The sequence below is a fragment of the Octopus sinensis genome, unplaced genomic scaffold (genome assembly GCF_006345805.1).
Source record: "Octopus sinensis unplaced genomic scaffold, ASM634580v1 Contig14895, whole genome shotgun sequence".
NCBI lineage: Eukaryota > Metazoa > Mollusca > Cephalopoda > Octopoda > Octopodidae > Octopus > Octopus sinensis.
The window spans coordinates 1321-25841 of NW_021833430.1; the positions used below are offsets into that span (position 1 = coordinate 1321).

Below are 24521 nucleotides of genomic sequence, written 5' to 3' on the forward strand. Positions count from 1 at the left end.
ATATTCCAGCTCTCAACCTCCTGTCCTTTCCTTTCACATCAGAGTTACTACTCAAGCCAGCTCTTCCTCAAGGTACAACACACACCAGCACTTAATTACTCTATGACTTAGCTGTGAGTCTACAACCTCAACAACCTCTGCTACTCCCCACTACCAACCTTTTCTGACTTCAATACAAGCCTAAAAGTCGTTTGAGTTACAGGAGCCTTGGTATAACAACACTTCTCCAGTATGGATTACCTCGAACTAGAAATGATTATGTAGTGGAATAAGATATTACCTTAATGACTAACTATATTTTAATTACTTTAAAGAATATGTTTGCTAATGTTCTTTCATTCTCAGAAATGGTTTTGTGACTGTAAAAATAAATCTATAACTTGCCTTTTTCCTCTCTATTTCAGAATTCCATTGCAATACATTATTGGAGAATGGGATTTCTGCGACCTAACTTTAAAGATGCAGCCCCCAGTTTTTATCCCAAGACCAGAAACTGAGGTTCTACTCCTTTTTTTTTGTCTTTAACCTTTTAGCCTATTTAACAAGTTTTATTTATAGCCTCTATAATAGAAACGATATTCAACTAACCATTATAAATATTTAAATATTCTAATGTAGGTTACTGCTTAAAGCTTGACCTTTATAGCTCTTTTGCATTTTGTTTTTACTATACAATGTTTACAGTACTCTTTTTGTTTTTTAACTCTCTTTCTTGTTTCAGTCATTTGACTGTGGCCATGCTGGAGCACAACCTTTTAGTCGAGCAAATCAACCCCAGGACTTATTCTTTGTAAGCCTAGTACTTATTCTATCGGTCTCTTTTGCCGAACCGCTAAGTTACAGTGACGTAAACACAGCAGCATCGGTTGTCAAGCGATGTTGGGGGAACAAACACAGACACACAAACATATACACACACATAAATATATATATACATACATACATATATGCGGCGGGCTTCTTTCAGTTTCCGTCTATCAAATCCACTCACAAGGCTTTGGTCAGCCCGAGGCTATAATAGAAGACGCTTGCCCAAGGTACCACACAGTGGGACTGAACCCGGAACCATGTGGTTGGAAAGCAAGCTACTTACCACACAGCCACTCCTGCTTTATTTAGTTATATAACTAATGAAGTGAATGTATGTATGACTCTATTGTATTTTCTAGCTTAACAATTTCCACTTTTTTTTTCTTAGTTTGTAAAATTTCTTCTATAGAACTCTATAAATATCTACTCTTTCTATCTCCCAGTGAGTTTCCTCATAAACCAGTGCTCACACTGAGAATACTGTTTGGTTTCCAGAAGTAAGAATTAGGTTTAATGCTATGGTTGAAAATATGATAAAGGATATGAAGAAGACAAACAAAGTAGCTGGACTATCAGAGATAGACACCAAACGCTGAAAATATTTGCTGATGTAGGACATGTGCTTAGTGCTTATTACTTACAGTCAGACAGGTAGGATAAGGAGGTGTCATACAGTGGCGAAAGGTGACTAGGAAACTAGGCCATGCACCCCCTCCCCCACACTGAGGTCGGTGAATTTCTGAGTGTTCCAGCCTCCCCAGTTTTCCATGAAAAGTGTAGTATTATATGCTTTGAGATATGGGGAGTCTGAAAATGAAAATAGTTCACCTCCCCACACACACACAATGATGCACCATTTTGAAGTAGTTAGTAAGGCATGAGAAACATACATACAAACATTTGTGGAAAGAATCAACTAAAGAAGCATCGAACTTGTAGGGGTTAAGTTGTGAAAATAACTGATTAGAAAGAGTATTAATTTAGATGAAATGCAGTTTGGGTTTCTGCCTGGAGTGAGTATCACCAGTGCTCTTCTAGTGATGCAGCTAACTATGGGAGTTCTTAGCTAAAACAAGCTACTGTAGTTAGCATTTGCTGATCTAAAGGTGGTCTCTCACAGGTTGTCCCATTCAATAGTTTGGTGGTGGTTGAGAAAACTAGGTGTAGATTTGGAAGCTTGTGCATGCCATGTACAAAGATACTATCAGCAAAATGAGTTCAGTGAGGGAAAGATGGTCACTAAAATTTGATTAAGTAGCATAATTGGGTCTGGGATGAAGCAATGGAGGCAGTCTGCCTCTGATAATGTTTTTATGGGGGTGGCAATTTTGGGTCTGCTGTATAAGCATATATATAGCGTAAAAGCAGTGTTATTGTATGGGGATGAGACATGGAGAACAACAGTTTAGTCAAATAAGCAAATACAATCATTCATCAACAGATGCTTGCGTAGTATACTTAAAATTAGATGGCCCAAACACATAAGCAATATGGAGCTATGGCAAAGAACAAATCAAGTTTCGATTAGGGAGCAGATATTTAAGAAAAAGTGGAAGTGGATTGGTAGCACAATTAGAAAAGAAACACTGAATGTAGCGAAAAGTGCTTTACAGTGGAAACCGGATGGATATAGATGGAGAGGTAGGCCTAAGAACTTGTGGCGGAGATCAACACAAAAGGAACTAGAGAAAGAGGGATGTTCATGGTAGAGTATAAGTGCAGAAGCCAAAAATTATATGACATAGAATTCAACTATAAGTGGCCTATACTCTGCATTGGAGGGCTAAAGGCACAAAGAAAAAAAAAAAAGAAGTATAAGCATAAAAGGAGTGGGAGACAAATGAAAGGGCTGCCCTGCATGGCACACACTTTAGTTATGCTATACATTTGATTCTCAGTCCATAACAAGAGTTTAAGACTGGCTGTCCATAGAAACTTTTGAATGCTTGTGACTTGGTTCTCATAGCTGAATGTTACAAAGAATTAGAGAAAACTTCCAAACATGAAACCAAAGTCTAGGATTAAGAGGCCTCAAAAAGCAAATGTAGAAAAGGCTAAAATTTTAGATGTTTTGGCGTCCCCATTAATATTAATTTCAAATTTTGAGACAAGGCCAGAAATTTCAAGAGAGGAGAGTAAGCTGACTATATTGATCCCCGTGCACAACTGGTACTCATTTTATTGACTCCAAAAGGATGAAAAGCAAAGTTAACCTAAGCAGAATTTGAACTCAGAACGTAAAGATGGATAAAATGCTTTTAAGTATTTTGCCTGGCATGCTAATGACTCTACCAGCTTGCTATCTTAGTGTCCTGAAAATATTGAATAGCAGTTCAACTTGTTTAATTCATATCACATGAACTTGTTTCAACATGTTAAGAATTTTGATTATATCTTCGATTTTGTTCCATTGTGTATCTAATTTTTGCTATCTAATAGTTGTTATCTAATAGTTGTATCTAATAGTTGTTAAATAAATATGTGAAACTTGAAAACATGTGACCAGCAGAATAATGCTGTGCATGATGTGACTACACTATAGATTATACTATCTCCATCAGCTTTTGTTATAGATCTTAATATTAGCAATCAATTCAAGGTGGCAAGCTGGCAGAATTGTGAGTATGCTGGGTGAAATGCTTAGTGGTATTTTGTCTGTCGCTACGTTCTGGGTTCAAATTCCACTGAGGTTGACTTTGCCTTTCATCCTTTCGGAGTCGATAAATTAAGTACCAGTTACGCACTGGAGTCGATGTAATCGACTTAATACCTATGTCTGTCCTTGTTTGTCCCCTCTGTGTTTAGCCCCTTGTGGGTAATAAAGAAATAGGTATTTTGTCTGTCGCTACGTTCTGGGTTCAAATTCCACTGAGGTTGACTTTGCCTTTCATCCTTTCGGAGTCGATTATATAAGTACCAGTTACGCACTGGGGTTGATATAATCGACTTAATCCGTTTGTCCTTGTTTGTCTTCTCTGTGTTGCCCCTTGTGGGTCGTAAAGAAATAGAAATAGGTATTTTGTCTGAGTTCAAATTTCGCTGAGGTTGACTTTGCTTGTCATCCTTTCGGGGTTGATAAATTAAGTACCAGTTGCATATTGGGGTCAATCTAATCGACTAGCCCCCTCCCCCCAAAATTTCAGGCCCTGTGCCTAGAGTAGAAAAGAATTGTGAGCACACCAGGCAAAATGCTTAGCAACATTTCATATATTTATATGATGAGTTCAAATTCTGTTGAGGTCAACTTTGCCTTTCATCCTTTTAGAGTTGATAAAATGAGTACCACTTGAGCACTGGAGTCGATGTAATCAACTTATCCCCTACCCTAACATTGCTGGCCTTGTGCCAAAATTTGAAATCAGTATTATCAACAGTTAAGGCAGTGAGCTGGAAGAATCATTAGCACCTTGGGCAAAATGCTTAGCGGCATTCTGTCTACCTTTGTGTTCTGAGTTCAAATTCTGCTAAAGTTGATTTTGCCTTTCAGTCTTTTGGGGTTGATAAAATAAGTATCAGTTGAGCACTGGAGTTGGTATAATCAGCTTACTGCACCCCCCCCCCACTGAAATTGCAGGCCTTGTGCCAAAATTTGAAATCAATATTACCAACAGTTTGGTTGTTGGTCTCAGTGTCACCTATCATTTATGCTGCAGGTTAACTCGTTACCATATTTTTGTTAAGATACTCTGGCTTTGTTTCAATAATTTTTGAAAATAATGAAGAAATTAGTAAAATAGCTTTGTCAATATTAAGCTGTTATTTGGAACATAAATTAATATGAAAGGTTTATGGAAGGTTTTAATTTGCATGTTGTGCAGAATATACTGCCAGCATTGCCCAAACGACCTGAACATTAGCTTCAAGGCTCATCTAAGGCTGGGACCACGGGCCATACGTCCCCTGCCCAATTCAGGATCACAACATATAGGTACACTGTGATACAATTTCTTTTCCTCAACAGGCCCTGCCCTGTTTAACATTGTCCCAAAACTGATCAAAGAGGAAAAGGATCCCATCACCTTTAAATAGAGTCTGGACAAATTTCTTCTAGGAATACCAGGTAAGCCACCCATACCCGGATACAACTCACTCAACAAGAACTCACAACTTGAATGGACCATAATAACACAAAACTTGACATAAAAAGGATTTAGATAATCCTATCAGGTGGTGCTGTAGGCATAGGAGTGGCTGTGTACTAAGTAGCTTGCTTACGAACCACATGGTTCCGGGTTCAGTCCCACTGCGTGGCACCTTGGGCAAGTGTCTTCTACTATAGCCTCGGGCCGACCAAAGCCTTGTGAGTGGATTTGGTAGACAGAAACTGAAAGAAGCCTGTCATATATATGTATATATATATATAAGTATGTGTGTGTGTACGTATCTGTGTTTGTCCCCCCAACATCGCTTGACGACCGATGCTGGTGTGTTTATGTCACCGTCACTTAGCGGTTCGGCAAAAGAGATCCGATAGAATAAATACTAGGCTTAGAAAGAATAAGTGCTGGGGTCGATTTTCTCGACTAAAGACGGTGCTCCAGCATGGCCGCAGTCAAATGACTGAAACAAGTAAAATGAGTATTAAGTTAGACATGGCCTGGACCAATCTTTCGTCGAAACTTATCTAAGTTTTATATTTATATCAAAATGGTTAATTCATACAATTGAGTTATTTCTCATCTTTCATCTTTCAGCAACTTGTTGGCCATATTTTGAGCTTCTTGGATGCAGAAAAAAAAGAAACGAAAGGCAGATTTTTGGAAATTGGTTGTGGTTCTGGTAGTCTGAGTTTGGCCTTGCTGCATAAACTCACTCAGGTAACTAAGGAGCTTGTGATGGTGGTGGTGGTGGCTGTGGGTGTGTAGTATGTACATAATATATATAAGTGTATCTAATTCTGTTAGTATTTTTCAATCTAAAGATCTAAAAATCTTATAAAAACTTCACTCTTTCCACTATGTAATTGGTAAGTCAACTTCTTTTTCTACCTTATTTTTTCATTTGTTTAAAAATTTACCTGATGATGGCAAATTTTTGCAATGATGTAATCTAAGAATACATAATCTAAATGCTGCTGAAACAGCTGTTGTGAATTTTGAACTCCCCACACATATATATATGTAAGGGTAAAGACCCCCTTCGGTCATGAGTGACCATGGGTTTGCACCTAGAGAGTTACCCTCTGAGGCACAAGTCTGGGCAAGGTTGTTTTATGGAAGACCAGTAGTCGCCCATGCATACCGGCCTCCTCTCTCCACGCTGCCGATGTCATCCAAGGGAAAGGCAAGGGCCGATACAGCTTGGCACCTGTGACGTCGCAACTCATTTCTACAGCTGAGTGAACTGGAGCAACGTGAAATAAAGTGTCTTGCTCAAGAACACAACACGCAGCCCGGTCCGGGATTCGAGCTCACAACCTCACGATCGTAAGCTCGACACTCTAACCACTGAGCCATGCGCCTTCACCTTCACCTTCACCTTCGCCTTCAGCCATGCGCCTATATATATGTATATATATATGTATATATATATATATGTATATATATATATATATGTATATATATATATATATATATATATATATAAAATTTAAAATAGGATAAAATCCTTATAAGAATTTATCAAGTAGTCAGCGTGAAAAAAACTCATAAGGGAAAAATTATAATTCCCTTTAAATATATTTATTTATATTAAGGGCATGCACGCACGCACACGCGCACACACACACACACACACACACACACACACACACCAAAACTGTATTAGTTGTTATGCCTCTTCAGTGAACCCCTTGAGTCAATCCATCTTATCCTGTCCCTGCTGTAGTCATCAACATAACCTATCATACATAGATAAAAGAAACAACTGTACCATACATTAACTTCTATTCTGCCCCCCCCCCATCCCTTATACAGACTACCATAGTTTCAGTAGGTGCACTATTGTCAGTTGGTCACTAAATATCAGCAGAAACTGTATGTGATCAATTGGCCTGCAAAAAAAAAAAAAAAAAAAAAAAGAAAAAAGAAAATAAGCATCCTTAAAATAAAAAGAAAGAAGACATTGTTTAGTGTAGTCTGGGAAACACTATCTTTCGGATGTGTTTGATTAAGTTTGCTTTGGGGGATTAAACAACAAGGAAATAAGGCAATCCAAAATGATTAAATGCCTAAGTGTAACAATGTGGCCCAGAATCAAATCGACACTTGGTCTATCTGTCACTGCTGTTTAATATAGTACAGCTGTAGTATCTATGCAATTGTAATAGTGTTACTACTGCTTACTATAATAATATAGTACGACTGTTGCTGTAGTTGTTATAGTATTTTAACACTACTATTACTGTTATTTACTATAGTATTATAGTCTGTTTTCTACTATAATAATATAGTACTACTGTTACTGCTATTTGCTATGGTAGGGTAGAACCACAGTTACTGTTATTTATATAGTAGTATGTTTGTTCCTTCTTGAGCCATGCCTGGCTCATAAGGGCCAGTTTCCCAGTTTCATTGACATATAGGTTCCCCACCTGGACGGGATGCCGGTCCGTCACAGGTGAGCTGTTAGATGCAGGAGGAAAGTTGTGGCAAAAGAGTAAGCAGAAGTCCACTACATTCTGAGTTCAAATTCCACCGAGGTCGACTTTGCCTTTCATCCTTTCGGGGTTGATTAAATATGTACCAGTTATGCACTGGGGTCGATATGATCGACTTAATCCATTTGTCTGTCCTTGTTTGTTCCCTCTGTGTGTAGCTCCTTGTGAGCAGTAAAGAAATAAGAAGTTCGACATTACCTTCTGCTGGAGCAGCGTGGAGCTTAAGTGTTTTGCTCATAAACACACACATCACATGATCTGAGATTCGAACCCGCGATCCCTCAACCGCGAGTTTGCTGCTCTAACCACTAGGCCATGTGCCTCCACATATAGTAATATAAAGATACTTAAAAGGAGGGCACATGGCTCAGTGGTTTAGAACATTGGGCTCACAATCATGAGGTTGTGAGTTTGATTCCTGAACTGGGCTGCGTGTTGTGTTCTTGAGCAAAACACTTTATTTTGTGTTGCTCCAGTTCACTCAGCTGTAGAAATGAGTTACAACATCACTGGTGCCAAGCTGTATCAGCTTTTGCCTTTCCCTTGGATAATATTGGTGGCATGGAGAGGGGAGGCTGGTATGCATGGGCGACTGCTGGTCTTCCATTAACAACATTGCCTGGACTAATGCCTAGGAGGGTAACTTTCTAGGTGCAATCTCATGGTCATTCGTGATTGAAATGGGTCTTTACTCTTTTACTCTTTTACTTTCAGTCATTTGACTGTGGCCATGCTGGAGCATCGCCTTTAGTCGAGCAAATCGCCCCCAGGACTTATTCTTTGTAAGCCTAGTACTTATTCTATCAGTTTCTTTTTTACTGAACCGCTAAGTTACGGGGACGTAAACACACCACCATTGGTTGTCAAGCGATGTTGAGGGGACAAGCACAGACACACAAACATATACACATACACATACACGACGGGCTTCTTTCAGTTTCCGTCTACCAAATCCACTCACAAGGCTTTGGTCAGCCCGAGGCTATAGTAGAAGACACTTGCCCAAGGTGCCACGCAGTGGAACTGAACCCAGAACCATGTGGTTGATAAGCAAGCTACTTATCACACAGCCACTCATAGTCCTAGGCTAACTAAAGCCTTTTGTGTGAATTCGGTACATAGAATCTGAAAGAAGCCCATTGTATGTGTGTGTGTGTGTGTGTTGTGTGTGTGTGTGTGTGTGTGTGTGTGTGTGTGTGTGTGTGTGTGTGTCTCCTTGTCTTGATGTGTCATAGTTGTTAAATGAATGTGACCATCATACAAACATTGTAATTCATTTTTCAACCTATTATCAAAACGTGTCATAAAGAAAATATTGTCTTGCTTGGAAAACAAATGTGGCTCAATGAATTCTGTCTCACCTATGCAAGCATGGAAAAGTAGACATTATAACAATGATGATGATGACGATGATGAGTCTTCTAATGCTCTCTTTATTAAATATGTTAGCACTAATTTAACTTACGTGTTTCAGATGGTTGACATTTTGGAATTATTTATTCTGTAAATGGTGTTATTTACTTAACCAGTGTACAATCTCGAACAATTAATTAGTTATCTCTTATCATTACTTTGGCAAACACACTTAAGATTGTGCTTTGTGAGGAAGTCACAATAATCCTAAAACCTGTCTTGTCTTCTTTTATACTTCAGGGAGAAATAAAACTAATATTAGTCATCAATCATCATCATCATCGTTTAACATCCGCTTTCCATGCTAGTATGGGTTGGACGATTTTGACTGAGGGCTGGCGAACCAGATGGCTGCCCCAGGCTCCAATCTTGATCTGGCAGAGTTTCTACAGCTGGATGCCCTTCCTAACGCCAACCACTCTGAGAATGTAGTGGGTGCTCTTTATGTGCCACCGGCACGGGCGCCAGTTACTGGCAATGACCTCGCTCGAATCTTTTTTACACGTGCCACCGGCACAGGTGCCAGTGAAGCGACGTTGGTAATGATCACGCTCGAATGGTGCCTTTTACATGCCACGGGTACGGAAGCCAGTTGGCTGCTCTGGCAACGATCATGTTCGGATTTGCACCCTACTAACACATGCACAAGTGCCAGTAAGGCGACACTGGTAATGATCATACTCGAACAGTGCCCTTTTATGTGCCACTGGCACAGAAGCCAGTTAGTCGCTCTGTCAATGATCGCACTTGTATGGTGCTCTTTGCACCCCGCTGGCACGGATGCCAGTCATCGAATTGATTTTGGTTTTGATTGATTTTGATTTCACTTGCCTCAACAGGTACAATCTTGAACATTTAATTAGTTTTCTCTTAGCATTACTTTGGCAAATACACTTAAGATTGTGCTTCATGAGGAAGTCACAATAATCCTAAAACCTGTCTAGTCTTCTTTTATACTCCAGGGAGAAATAAAACTAATATTAGTCATCATTGACCTGCATTATTTTTTTCCTTGCAACATAATTATTTTCAGTTAAAAAATATGTCACAAACATATTTTAACTTACCTAAAGTTTGTGTTTATTCATAATCTCTATTTGGCACTGATACTGCTATATGTCTCGTAGAAGCGTCATCCAACCAAAGTACAAATATATGGGAAACTACCACCTGTATCATCTCTTGTGAAAGGTAGAAGAGTCCAGTTTGCTGGACATTGTTGTAGAGCTGAAAACGAGGTCATTTCTACTCTTCTCCTCTGGAAGCCATCTGCTCGCAATACCAGAGGGCGCACACTCTCCTACTCTGATATAATCTTCAGGCATACAGGCATCCAGCAGCAGGACCTCCGTAATGCTATGATGGACCATGAAGTCTGGCGTAACATAGTAAATTCCATTGTCTCGACCACGGTCAAACAATGATGATGATGATACTATATGTATCCTGACCAGGTGGTTAAGTAGCACAACTCAGTCACTGATGTTGACTGTTTTTCTTTTTTTAAGGGAAAGCCACAGATTTGTATCTGTCCAGGGTTATTTTCCTTCGGTATTTCCCATGGAGAAAGGCTAAAGAGCTAGGAATGGCTGTCTAGGAATCTGATAGAGCAAGCCCTGGGCAAATACAGTGTTTTTACACATTTTATTACCATATGAAAGAATTATTTCTCCATGGTAACTGCAGTGAATTTACCTTTAGCAGTCGAAATATGTCGCAAACATGTTTTAACTAACCTAAAGGTTGTTTATTTCTAATCACTGCTTGGCACTGATGTTGCTATATTCTTCTACTTGTTTCAGTCATTTGACTGTGGCCATGCTACAGCACCACCTTGAAGGGTTTTTAGTCAAATGAATTGACCCCAATACTTATTTCTTTTTTAAAGCCTGGTACTTATTCTATCCATCCCTTTTTGCTGAATTGCTAAGTTACTGGGATGTAAACACACCAGCACTGGTTGTCAAGTGGTGATGGGGCGGGGGCGGGGGGCAAACACAGACACAAAGACACGCGCACACACACACACACACACATGTATATATATATACAACAAGCTTGTTTCAATTTCCATCTACCAAATCCACTCGCAAGGCTTTAGTAGGCTTGAGGCTATAGTAGAAGACATTCACCTAAGGTGCCATGCAGTGGGACTGAACCCAGAACCATGTGGTTGGGAAGCAAACTTCTTACCATACGACCATGTCTGTGCCGATTATCTGTTAACATTAATTTAACTATTATTTCTAGTGGCCAAAATGTGGTTCCCCCAAAGGATATCAGGAGTAATGTTACTAGACGGGGTGTGTATCTTGGAGATCAGGATGTCTCTCCAGGTCAAGCCACTGCCTCTCTGTATTAAGGAGCCACAGCTCTGTTACTATAGATATGCAATCAGAATGTTGCGGGAAAGAAACGCAAAACAGATTCTTCAAACTCAGCCAACTGGTAGATCAAAAACGAGATGGTTGGATATGATATCCATAGTCTAAGTTGGTCACATTTAAGAATCCAGCTGAAAAAGTGTAATGGTGGTTGCTTCTGATTGGACCCTGTAGAGGAGGTACCTGAAGACTCTACCCCAAAACTTTCACAAGAATAGTGGCTGGGTGGGTTGGCAGATGATGGAGGAAAAAGGGGACGAAAAGGAGGAGTGTTGTGAGTGGATTTGGTAGACAGAAACGGAAAGAAGCCCATAGTATATGTATATGTGTGTGAGTGTCTTTGTATCTGTTTGTTCCACTATCATTGCTTGACAACCGGTGTTGGTGTGTTTACATCCCTGTAACATAGCAGTTCGGCAGAGAGACTGATAGAATGAGTACTAGGCTTAAAAGTAAGTCCTGGGGTCGAATTGTTTGACTAAAACACTTCAAGGCAGTGCTGCAGCATGGCCGTAGTCAAATGACGGAAAACTAATGAAAGAGTAAAATAAACATTGTGTTTGACAAAATAAAATCTGAATGCTCAAGGGTTTAAAACTCATTTTTACTTCAATCATAAAAGATAGATAGTAAAACGAGAAAATGAAAGAAGACTGATCAAGCTGTAAAGAAGAATTCTGACTGAGCCAGGGCTAACCTTTGATATGTGTGGATGTAGAGCAATAAAACAATGAAGCCAATGTCTTTATAATGAAAAAAAATCTTTCTCGACCAGTGGGACTTGCCTGGTTTTGTTTATTCTGTTTCCAGTGGAATTGCGTGGCTACAGATATATCAAAAGAATCTCGCTATCTGACCCACGAAAATGCCCATCGATGCAAACTTGCAGATCGAATCCAAATTATAGAGCATGACATCAACAAAGGTAAACATCTTGTTTCTCAGTTTACTACTTATTACTAGTGCGACTAATAATATGCTAATGACAGTAGTAGTAGTTGTGGTGGTGGTGGTAACTTTGATTGATTGATTGATTGATTGATTGATTGATTGAATCTTCTTCTGTTCTCCTCTTCTTTGTCATCGTCATCCTCCTCATCCTCTTCTTCCTCCTTGTCTGCTTCGTTGTCTTCTTCCTTGTCCTCTTTGTCCTCCTCTGCTTTGTCCTTTTCTTCTTCCTCTTTGTCCTCTTCCTTCTCCTCTTTGCCCTCTTCCTTCTCTTTGTCCTCTTCCTTCTCTTTATCCTCTTCCTTCTCCTCTTTGCCCTCTTCCTTCTCTTTGTCCTCTTCCTTCTCTTTATCCTCTTCCTCCTCCTCTTTGCCCTCTTCCTTCTCTTTGCCCTCTTCCTTCTCCTCTTTGTCCTCTTCCTTTTCCTCTTTATCCTCTTCCTCCTTCTCTACTTCTTCCTCCTCCTTCCCTTATCCCTCCTCCTCTGCTTCTGCCTCTGTCTCCACCATTCCCTCTTCTTCCTCTCTCTTTCTCCTCTCCTCTTCTCCCATCCTAACCGTCTCCCCTCATCATCTCCCCTCCTCCTTACCCTCTCCCCTTTCCTTCCTCCTCATCTCTTCCTCTTTTCCATTTCTCATCTCCCTTCGTCCTTGTCCTCATCTCCCCTCTTCCTCCTCTTCTCCCCTCCTCCTTGTCCTCTGCTTCCCCTCCTCTACTCCCCTCCCTCTCTTTTTATTTTGACAGAAGCTAAAACAGTTACAGCATGGAAGACAGAAAATCACATGTTAACCATCCAAAAACACACACAGACACTGTTAACTTCACTTAAACTATCAATTATTTGGTGTCAAAACTTGTCACACCTATCTGCATGCAACCTGGTCACTGATACAGTTCTACCTTTACCAAAAGCTGATAGTGGATGTCATCTCTGTCTTAAATTTTATCCTACTAGAATTTCTGATATTTTTTATTTTTTTAGCTAAAGACAACAGGTTCAAATTCAGGATTTCTAATTCATTTACTTCTGTGTCTAACTTTCATTACTAAAGGGAGCTTTTCTGGGATGTAGTGGTGGTTGAGGGGGGTTGTTTGACTTGCTAAAAATAGTATCCAATCCAATTATCCTTCTAATCACGTTTTATTGTCTTAACTAAGAAAGGTCATATTAAATAATGTAGACTGTATTGACTGTGATAAACTACCTTGTTTCAGTTATTTGACTGTGGCCATGCTGGAGCACTGCCTTTAGTTGAGCTATCGACCCCAGTACTTATTCTTTGTAAGCCTAGTACTTATTCTATCAGTCTGTTTTGCCGAACCGCTAAGTTATGGGGACGTAAACACACCAGCATCGGTTGTCAAACGATGTTGGAGGGACAAACACACACACACACACACACACACACACACACACACACACACACACACACACACACAACACACACACACACACACACACACACACACACACACACACACACACACACACACACACACATATATATATACACATACATACATACACGCGATGGGCTTCCTTCAGTTTCCGTCTACCAAATCCACTCACAAGGCTATGGTCAGCCCGAGGCTATAGTAGAAGACACTTGCCCAAGGTGCCATGCAGTGGAAATGAACCTGGAACCATGTGGTTGGTAAGCAAGCTACTTACCACACAGCCACTCCTGCGCCTATATATATATATATATATATATATATATATATATATAAATATATAAATATATAAAAAAAACCAGATGGTCAAAACTGGACTGCCTTTGATCATAACTCTGCTCAATAAGGGATAATCTGAGGCTGAAGAACAACAAGAATATAGGGAAGGATTGGTCCTGAAAGAGCGGCATTTATAGGTAAAGATTTAGGTGTGTTGAAAGAAAGTTTTATAATCAAAATCATAAACACTTGGACGTTAAAATGGCTGAAGTAACGATATTTAATTGTCTATACTTATTCTAGTTTCATTTAGTGGCCTGCTGCAGTACCGTTTTCGAATGTTTTACTTTAACATTTACTTCAGTAGATCGCCTCGTATTTATTTATTTATATATATACTAGCAGTATCGCCTGGCGTTGCTCGGGTTTGTAAGGGAAATAACTATATAAGCATTTTTAGAGAGTTACTTCCCTTATAAATTCGGGCTTTCTTAGCCATTTTTGTTTTGGTGTCTTCAAGCCATGAAGTCGTTGTTCTAAAAGAACGCTGGTTTCCTTCACAACGCATTACGACGTTGATTTCTTTACACTCCCTTCCCCACAGCTTCACGAGGGAGGGAAGGGGGAGAAGCAAACAGGTGCAGCTGTGGGCGTGGACGCCAACTCCGCCGCCATCGACATACGATGCATTTTATGCATTAAAATGGAATAAAAAATGATGTTAAATTATTTTTAAAATCGTAGACTCATCGTTGACGCGCGCTAATAGTCAGACGGGCTCGATATGAATCACGACTATAAGATACCCGAATTTGGTTAAACTGCACTGCAAAATGTGGGAGGAGTTAGGCATCTAAATCGAAGGGGACAGACACTCACACAACTAGAGTTTTATATATATAGATTTATATATTTATTTATAGTCACGCCAAAAGACGGAAGTCATTACTTGTTAGGGGAAGCAACTGGGGCGATAAGGGGAGGCAACTTAGACATAACTGTCGCAAGATATTTTTGATGCGTTGATTTGACCACACACTCTGTGACTGCCTGCATGCCTGTCTGTCTCACTTGCGCGCGCGCACACACACACACACACACACACACACACACACACACACACACGCTCTCTCTCTCTTGCTCTCTCTCTCTCTCATGCTCTCTCTCTCTCTCATGCTCTCTCTTGCTCTCACTCTCTCATGCTCTCTCTCTCTCATGCTCTCTCATGTCTCTCTCTCTCTCTCTCATGCTCTCTCTCTCTCTCTCATCTCTCTCTCTCTCTCTCTCTCATGCTCTCTCTCTCTCTCTCTCTCTCTCTCTCTCTCTCACACACACACGCACATACATACATACATGTGATAAGCTTTCCACAATTTCTATCTGACTTTTTTGCTAATTTTTGGAGGGACAGAACCCACAACTTTTGCAAACCATATCGGCCTAGTTTCGATCGCCCTGTGCGGCTCTTTGGGCAATTTTTGAAAGTGTCTTAGCATCGCGCACCTTTGTTAGATTCTCACCAACTGACCCTTTTGTCACCAAATTTCTCTTGAAATACGCTGCCTTTGTTTCAATTCATTTTGTGTGGATGGATGGATTGAGGAAAGCTTTGGTGGTTAGAGGGCTTCTTTCAGTTTCCACCTACCAAATCCACTCACAAGGCTTTGGTCGGACCGAGGCTATAGGAAAAGACACTTGCCCAAGGTGCCATGCAGTGGGACTTAACCCAGAACCATGTGGTTGGTAAGCAAGCTACTTACCACACAGCCACTCCTACTGAGCATGAACTTTTTAATTTTCGTTGCTTACTTTCGTTACTTGACTTACTATTGTTTTCTGTCTCCTTGTTTACTTTTACAAGTTTTACTGCACAGGAACATTGTATACAAAAAGTTTATTATTATTATTATTATTATTATTACGACAGTGAGCAAGCAGAATCGTTATGCACCGGACGAAATATGTAGCAGTATTTCGCCTGTCACTACGTTCTGAGTTAAAATTCTGCTGAATCAACTTTGCCTTTCATCTTTTCAGGGTTGATAAATTAAGTACCAGTTGAGTACTGGGGTCAATGTAATTGACTGCCTCTTCTCCCCAAATTTCAGGCCTTGTGCCTATAGAAGAAAGGATTATTATTATTATTACTACTAAGGCAGTGAGCTGGCAGAATCGTTTGCATGCTGGACGACATGCTTAGCAGTAATTCGCCTGTCATTACGTTCTGAGTTAAAATTCTGCCAAGGTTGACTTTACCTTTCATCCTTTTGGGGTCGATAAAATAAGTACCAGGTGAGCACTGGGGTCGATGTAATCAACTCATCCCCTCCCCCAAAACTGCTGCCCTTGTGGCAAAATTTGAAACCATTATTATTATTATTATTAAATTAAGTACCAGTTACGCACTGAGGTAGATATAATCGACTTAATCCGTTTGTCTGTCCTTGTTTGTCCTCTCTGTGTTTAGCCCCCTGTGGGCAATAAAGAAATAAATTATTATTATTATTTGCTTCCACTTATACCCAAACGTAATTTAGCAGTTTTATAGACAGAGATCGATCAAATTAATACCGGACAGAAATAAATATTCGGGTAGATATGACCGGCTAAAAACGTTTGAAGGTTGTGCTCCAGCATGGCCGCAGTGCAATGCAAACTAGTAGAAGAATACAAGAATAAGCAATGTTTTGTTCCAGTTTTCCCAATCTTGTATTTCCCCATTGTTTTGTTATGCAGGCGCAGAGAGATTGAAGGAGTTCTCTCCCTTCGACTTCCTTGTCAGTAACCCACCTTATATCAACGATAAAGATATGAAAACTCTTTTACCAGAAGTGAAATTGTAAGTTGACTGATTAGTATTTTCTTCCTTAAATGTTTTTGTATTATTATTATTATTTTTTTTTTTTTTGCGCCCTTTTAAAGCCTAGCCAGGCTCATGGGCCTGGTTTCCCGGTTTAAATGGCGTATGTGTTCCCCAGCTGGACGGGAAGGCAGTCCATCGCGGCGTTACTCATTTTTGCCAGCCGAGTGAACTGGAGCAACGTGGTGGGACAGAATTCTACACTAGTAACTGCGTTGATTTTCTAGTTGATCTGAGAGTTTATCTCACATATCATTGATGTACGAGACAGAATCTCTGAAGAGAATGTCCTTAGGCATGGGTGGTCACAGTTGGATTCCATTCATCCCTTGATTGTACCCTTCCTCTTCCTCACAGCAGAGAAATATCTGAAAAGGCTTTCCAGACTGCCTCATGTTACCGGCAGACAAAATAGAAGAAGCAGAAGAACATATGAATAAATTAGCTGTGTGGTAAGTAGCTTGCTTATGAACCACATGGTTCCAGGTTCAGTCCCACTGTGTGGCATCTTGGGCAAGTGTCTTCTACTATAGCCTCGGGCCGACCAAAGCCTTGTGAGTGGATTTGGTAGACGGAAACTGAAAGAAGCCCGTCGTGTATATGTATGTGTATATAAATATATATATGTATGTCTGTGTCTGTCCCCCCAACATCGCTTGACAACTGATGCAGGTGTGTTTACATCCCCATAACTTTGTGGTTCGGCAAAAGAGACCGATAGAATAAGTACTAGGCTTCCAAAGAATAAGTCCTGGGGTCTATTTACTCGAATAAAGGCGGTGATCCAGCATGGCCACAGTCAAATGACTGAAATGAGTAAAAGAATACATAACAATTTGAGGGTGCATGGCTCAGTGGTTAGAGTGTCAGGCTCACAATCATGGAGTAGTGAGTTCGATTTCTGGACTGGGTTGCGTGTTGTGTTCTTGGGCAAGCTGCTTTATTTCACGTTGCTCCAGTTCACTCAGCCGTAGAAATGAGTCGTGATGTCACTGGTGCCAAGCCGTATTGGCCTTTGCTTTCCCTTTGGGTAACATTGTTGGCATGGAGAAGGGAGGTTGGTATGCATGGGTAACTGCTGGTTTTCTATAAACAACCTTTCCCAGACTTATGTCTTAGAAGGGAACTTTCTAGGTGCAATCCCATGGTCATTCATGTCCGAAGGGGGTCTTTACTCTTTATAACAATCAATTGAAGGAATTGTGTTTTGTTCTCTCACTGGCATCAGCTACCTTGAGGAAAACATCAGAGGAAACCAGCTACTTAGATGGCTTGATTGGTTTTTAGCCCCTACATCCAGTTCTGATGATTGAGCAGCACATCAGAGGTGATTAGGATATCCTCCAGACTTTCCTCTGTGCTTTGATCTGACTGGTGCAAATTTAGAGAAATAGATAATAGGGATAATGTATTGAATCATATGAGAGAGAGAGAGAGAGAGAGGAGAGAGAGAGAGAGAGAGAGAAAGGTGGGGGGATAGTTGTCAAAATCTACCTCAAGTCGCTTCTCACTGTCTGAAAAAAAATATGCTTAGAAATAAGAAAAATTAAAATTAAAATTAAAAATACATTGGATAATTTAATCCTAGGTACACTATTTCTACAAATAGGCAACAATAGAAGCAAAAAGGAAACAAAGAAACATGTAGGAGTTTCATGTCTGCAACATGTTTGATCAAAGGAGTTTCATGTAGGAATATGTTTGATCAAAGTATTACTAGATCAGTATTGACACCAGCAACATTAATATATGATGAAGAGAGTCATTATCATCATCATTTAGCACTCCTGTTCCATGCTGATATGGGTTGGATGATTTGATAGGGTTTGATGTGTCCAAAGACTGCATCAAGCTCCAATGTCTGCTTTAGCATGGCTTTTGTGGCTTGGATGCCCTTCCTAATGCCTACCACTTTACAGCATGAACTGGGTGCTTTTTGTTTTGTGCCACCTGTACTAACGAGGTTGTCATGCAGTTTGCAGGACTACAAACCCTGGAGTTGGCAGGTGTGTGTGAATTCGTGCTATGAGACACGGAAATTATTATGAGGGAAGGGAACAGAGCTGCTTCCCGCAGAGAGATCTGCATGGCTGATCACGTTTAGTATGGGAAAAGTGGAGTGGAAAGAAAAAGAAAAATTGTTATCAGTAGGAGCTGCAAGATGTAGATAATGGCAATAAAGTTTCAATAAAACTTTGTCTAACCTATGCAAGCATGGAAAAGTGGATGTTAAAATGATGATGAAGTACTTCTAGGGTTCTGTGGTCAATGTTGGCCATTCATCTACACAAGTCGTCTTGCAGGTCTGAAACAAGTAAAAGGTAAGAGATATATACATCATCATCATCGTTTAACGTCTGCTTTCCATGCTAGCATGGGTTGGACGATTTGACTGAGGGCTGGCGAACCAGATGGCTGCACCATGCTCCAATCTGATCTGAGAGAGTTTCTACTGCTGGATGCCCTTCCAAACGCCAACCACTCCGAGAGTGTAGTGGGTGCTTTTACGTGCCACCAGCACTGGCAACAACCTTGCTCAGGCGGTACTGGCAACAACCTCGCTCGAATCTTTTACACATGCCACCGGCACAGGTGCCAGTAAGGCGATGCTGGTAACGATCACGCTTGAATGGTGTCTTTTACATGCCACTGGCACGGAAGCCAGATAGCCGCTCTGGCAACAATCACGCTCAGATGGTGCTCTTAACACCCTACTAGCATGGGGCTCGAGTGCCAGTTGATATTATGAAGTTCATGAAATGCAGAAATAAACATACAAGACTCCTTGATATCATTAATTCTACAAAGAGTGCAGATATGTTCTTTTCTTTCTAATTGCACAATTATTTCCTTTTGTCAGTTACGAAGACCAACGAGCTCTACGTGGAGGAAAGGATGGATTGGATCTCATTAAAGCTGTTTTAAAGACAGCATGCCATCTGGTGTCTCCTTCAGGGTCAGTATCATCTCTCTTCTTTTATCTTTTACCTGTTTCAGTCATTGGATTGCGATCATGCTGGAGCAAGTGACATCTTCTATAGTCTCAGACTGACCAATACTTTTGTGAGTGAATTTGGTAGATGGAAACATGATGGGCTTCCACACAGTTTCCATCTACCAAATTCACTTGCAAAGCATTGGTTAGTATTATCTCTCTTCTTTTATCTTTTACTTGTTTCAGTCATTGGATTGCGATCATGCTGGAGCAAGTGACATCTTCTATTGTCTTAGACTGACCAGTACTTTTGTGAGTGAATTTGGTAGATGGAAACATGATGGGCTTCCACACAGTTTCCATCTACCAAATTCACTTGCAAAGCATTGGTTATCCTAAGGCTATAGTAGGGTTAGTATCATCTCTCTTCTTTTATCTTTTACTTGTTTCAATCATTGGATTGCGATCATGCTGGAGCAAGTGACATCTTCTATAGTCTTAGACTGACCAGTACTTTTGTGAGTGAATTTGGTAGATGGAAACATGATGGGCTTCCACACAGTTTCCATCTACCAAATTCACTTGCAAAGCATTGGTTATCCTAAGGCTATAGTCGATGACACTTGTCCAAGGTGGTGCACAGTGGGACTGAACCCAAAACCACATGGTTGCAAAGCAGGCTTCTTAAGCACGCAGCCATATATGCATCTGTTAGGTTAAAGTTTTTGTGATTGTTTTTGGAATTTTATCTTTTGTTTGTGAAATCTGTTGCAGATTGATATTTTGAGAATTCTCATGTTCTACAGATCCTTGTTTCTCTTCTTCTATGTCTATTTAATAAATATTCTTATTTCTTTATTGCCCACATAGAGGGGACAAACAAGGACAGACAAGGAGATTAAGTTGATTACATCGACCCCAGTGCGTAACTGGTATTTAATTTATCAACTCCAAAAGGATGAAAGGCAAAGTCGACCTCAGCGAAATTTGAACTCAGAACGTAACGGCAGACGAAATACTACTAAGTATTTTGCCCTGCGTGCTAACGTCTCTGCCAGCTCGCTGCCTTATATTTAATAAATATTCTGTTAAGCAATGTTTTGCTTTTTTTTTTTTGTATTCATTCATTAATAGTTCCTTTGACCCTATATGGAACATAGGGCACCAGCAAGAGATTGCCATCTGTTTTGATCTTTGGCAATAGATTGCAGTTGTCCCCAGGTGTTGTCCTCTCCCAGTTCCCCAGTTTCTGTGGATCTTATCCATGTTGTTTTTTATCTGCCCTACTTCTATCTCCCTTGGGTGTCCATTGGAGGGCTTAAAAAAAGAAAAACACGATTTTTTCGTGGCTGTTGCCAGTACCGCCTGACTGGCCCTCGTGCCGGCGGCACGTAAAAGCACCCACTACACTTTCGGAGTGGTTGGCATTAGGAAGAGCATCCAGCTGTAGAAACTCTGCCAGATCAAGATTGGAGCCTGGTGCAGCCATCTGGTTTGCCAGTCCTCAGTCAAATCATCCAACCCATGCTAGCATGGAAAGCGGACGTTAAACAATGATGATGATGATTTAACATTTACATTCCATACTGGCATCATTTGGATGGTTTGACAGGAACTGGTAAGCCAGAAGACTGCACCAAGCTCTACAATCTGCTTTGACATATTTGACGTATTTCTTTGACATATTTTTTTGACATATTTGACATATTTCTGTGACCAGATGTCCTTCCTAATGTCAACCCCTTTACAAGGTGTACTGGGTGATTCTTTATGTGGCACCAGCACCAGTGAGGTGACCAAGTAACTTGTGAGACAAGACCCCTCAACTGATGGGGAGAATAATATTGCAGTAAGTGGTTTTATGCAAGGTGATGACTGGTTAGGGGACAGTAAAATGTGTCTTGCAGTAGACATCAGGAAAAAAGGGGGAAAAACCTTGGTCTACACCACTTATCGGACACATAATCATTGAAAACAAAGCTGTACAATTTTGTACCTCATGCAGTTGAGTATAGAAGACAACCATGATTAACCAATTATTGCTAGAGCATTCTTTCAAGTGTTGTATTAGTTTGACCCTTTCGTTACCAACCCGGCCAAAACCGCCTCTGGCTCTGTAGTACAAATGTCTTGTTTTCAGAAGTTTTGAATTAAAATCTTCCGCCAAACCTTAGTCACAATTTATGTTCCTAACACTAGCTGAATGATAACTAAGTTATTTTACTAAATTCTTTGTTATAGTTAAAGTAATTGAAAGAAACACAGAGCATCTCAAAATAAATACAGTAACAAAAGGGTTAATGTTATTAAAAATCTTTTATTTTCAGATCAATTTGGCTTGAGGTTGACTGTAGCCACATATCAGAGCTATATAAGTGGGTTGTATCAGAGACAAAGCTCTGCTTACGGACTGTCAATATACTTCCTGACTCCTCTGGAAAGTTAGTAATTTTTCTATTTTCTTAATTGTTATTTTAACCCTATCGCATTCAGATTTCTTTGTCAAATGTATTGCTTTTTTATTCACATTCTTCTGACTTAATCACATATTGTCCTATAGCTTCAAGATTTCATTGGTGTATTTGTATATTTTTAGAATGACATTGTAGGGTAGGTGCAAGAGGCTGGATCTAGGCAGTTTAAATATATATTTCTTTACTACCCACAAGGGGCTAAACACAGAGGGAACAAACAAGGACAGACAAACGGATTAAGTCGATTACATCGATCCCAGTGCGTAACTGGTACTTAATTTATTGACCCCGAAAGGATGAAAGGCAAAGTCGACCTCGACGGAATTTGAACTCAGAACGTAACGGCAGACGAAATACGGCTACGCATTTCGCCCGGCATGCTAACGTTTCTGCCAGCTTGCCGCCTTTCATTTTAAATATAAAGGCAGTTTAAATATAAAACAGTCAGAATATTTGGGCTGGATATGGCTGGATTAAATACTAAAGAGTTAAGGGTTAACTCCTTTGATACCAGCCTGCCTGAGACTATCTCCAGTCCTGTGATATAAATTTCTTGTTTCAAAGAAATCTAATTTAAAACTTTCCATTAAAATTTCATGTTAATTTACATTCCAAACACCAGCTTAATTATGAGAAAGCTATTTTACAAAATGTTCCATTATTTTCAAAATTAACTGATGTAAAAGTAGTGTATTTCAACAGAAATATACTCTTTTACTCTTTTACTTGTTTCAGTCATTTGACTGTAGCCATGCTGGAGCATTGCCTTTAGTCGAGCAAATCGACTCCAGGACTTATTCTTTGTAAACCTAGTACTTATTCTATCGGTCTCTTTTGCTGAACTGCTAAGTTATGGGGGACGTAAACACACCAGCATTGGGTGTCAAGCGATGTTGGTGGGGACAAACACAGACACACACACACATGACAGGCTTCTTTCAGTTTCCGTCTACCAAATCCACTCACAATGCTTTGGTCAGCCCAAGGCTATAGTAGAAGACACTTGCCCAAGGTGCCATGCAGTGGGAATGAACCCGGAACCATGTGGTTGGTAAGCAAGCTACTTACCACACAGCCACTCCTAACCCAGACTTCATCTTTTTAGATTCTTGTCTGATCTCTTATGAAATTTTAGAGGAAAGTAGAGCCTTTTCAGGAGCCTGAGTCATTGAAAGAAATGGCTGTAACAAAGATGGCTACTAATTTATTTGTTTAAGATTTTGTCCATCATTTACTGACCACTTATTTTAACTGATCCTTAATTATGATACAGTTTCAGATAATTTTTTACCTTGACACTTAAACTTATTACAACAGCTGTTATGAAATTTCTCTTGTAAATTATTTTTGATTTCTTTGAGAGACCGTTTCTTCCATTTTATGAGGACTGAAGATGATTCAGGACCAGCTTAAGCAAAACAACAGGTTTATTTCAAAACTTCCTTTATTTAATTGGCAAGACATTAAAGCATAATCAGTGATGAATATGAATTAGTAAATCAAAAATTCAGTTTTCTTCCAGCTTGTTCTCTAGGTTAGACTCTGCAACTAAATCAAATATAGCCTATTTTCATTTAACTTCATTATTTTATTATTATTTTTTATTTTTTGAGGAAATGGTTTATATTCAAATAGATTTTCTACCTGAAGCAGAAGTACAACCTGCTTAATACTCGAGATGAGCTAAATATAAAGAGTTATGTACCTTGTCCAGTGTTACATCACAATAGCTTACATATAAGGTTTGGCCTCAACTATTATACTACAATACATAGTTAATTAGTTAGTTAATTTTTGGCTCAAAAAGCAAAAAGCAAGGCCATGTAGGGGGACATGGAGTTATGTACAGGGTGGTGTTCATGTAAAGAGTTCAAGCCACTTGTGGTCAAGGGAGACTTTGAACCGAGCGGTCGTCAGCATCTTCACCATCTCGTCCGGCAGCTTATTCCACGGATCCGCAACCCGCAGCATGCTATAAATGATATATGATCAGTGTTGTGTGATGCGAAAATGGGCCTTTATCAAGAGTTTCTTACATCATCTGTTGTAATGTAATGTTATAATGACTATAAATAACTTTAGATAATACAAAGCTCTTCCATGTATTTCTCATTATTTTTTTAACATTTCCCATATTTTAATGTGTATAAGGAACCCCTAATTTTGGGGTTTTTTAATTTTTGAAAAATGGTTTTGTAAGGGATTATAATACTATCCATGTATAAGAAACTCCCATACTTCTTAAACCTAATTATTGACAAAAAAGGGTTCCTTAAAATACAGTATATATAAAGTATGTCTTGTATGTATCATTAGATGTGTGACAGCTACTGTCGAGTTTAGACCTCCATGTAGATAATCATCACTCTGTCTGCTTCCAGTATAAGGGTTTCAATGATTTGACTGCTGTATTTAGTAATATTAC

At 39.8% G+C, this 24521-nt stretch overlaps 1 protein-coding gene across 1 annotated transcript; it reads left to right on the forward strand.

Annotated features, from left to right (window-relative positions):
* Positions 1-377: 377 nt before the first annotated feature.
* Positions 378-23537, forward strand: LOC115230204 (MTRF1L release factor glutamine methyltransferase-like). The gene is made up of 7 exons (XM_036499546.1): positions 378-498; positions 5505-5627; positions 12016-12130; positions 16564-16666; positions 19548-19643; positions 21950-22063; positions 23458-23537. Exons 1-7 carry the CDS (start codon positions 460-462, stop codon positions 23507-23509), a joined length of 642 nt encoding a protein of 213 aa, XP_036355439.1. The 5' UTR covers positions 378-459; the 3' UTR covers positions 23510-23537.
* The last annotated feature ends 984 nt before the right edge of the window (positions 23538-24521 follow it).

Bases quoted from the DNA above. Each gene is read 5' to 3' on its own strand.
- LOC115230204 (XM_036499546.1), top strand. From the start codon at position 460: ATGCAGCCCCCAGTTTTTATCCCAAGACCAGAAACTGAG. The intron at 5,628-12,015 runs GTAACTAAGGAG...TTCTGTTTCCAG, and splicing joins TGCTGCATAAACTCACTCAG to TGGAATTGCGTGGCTACAGA. The intron at 19,644-21,949 runs GTCAGTATCATC...TTTTATTTTCAG, and splicing joins CATCTGGTGTCTCCTTCAGG to ATCAATTTGGCTTGAGGTTG.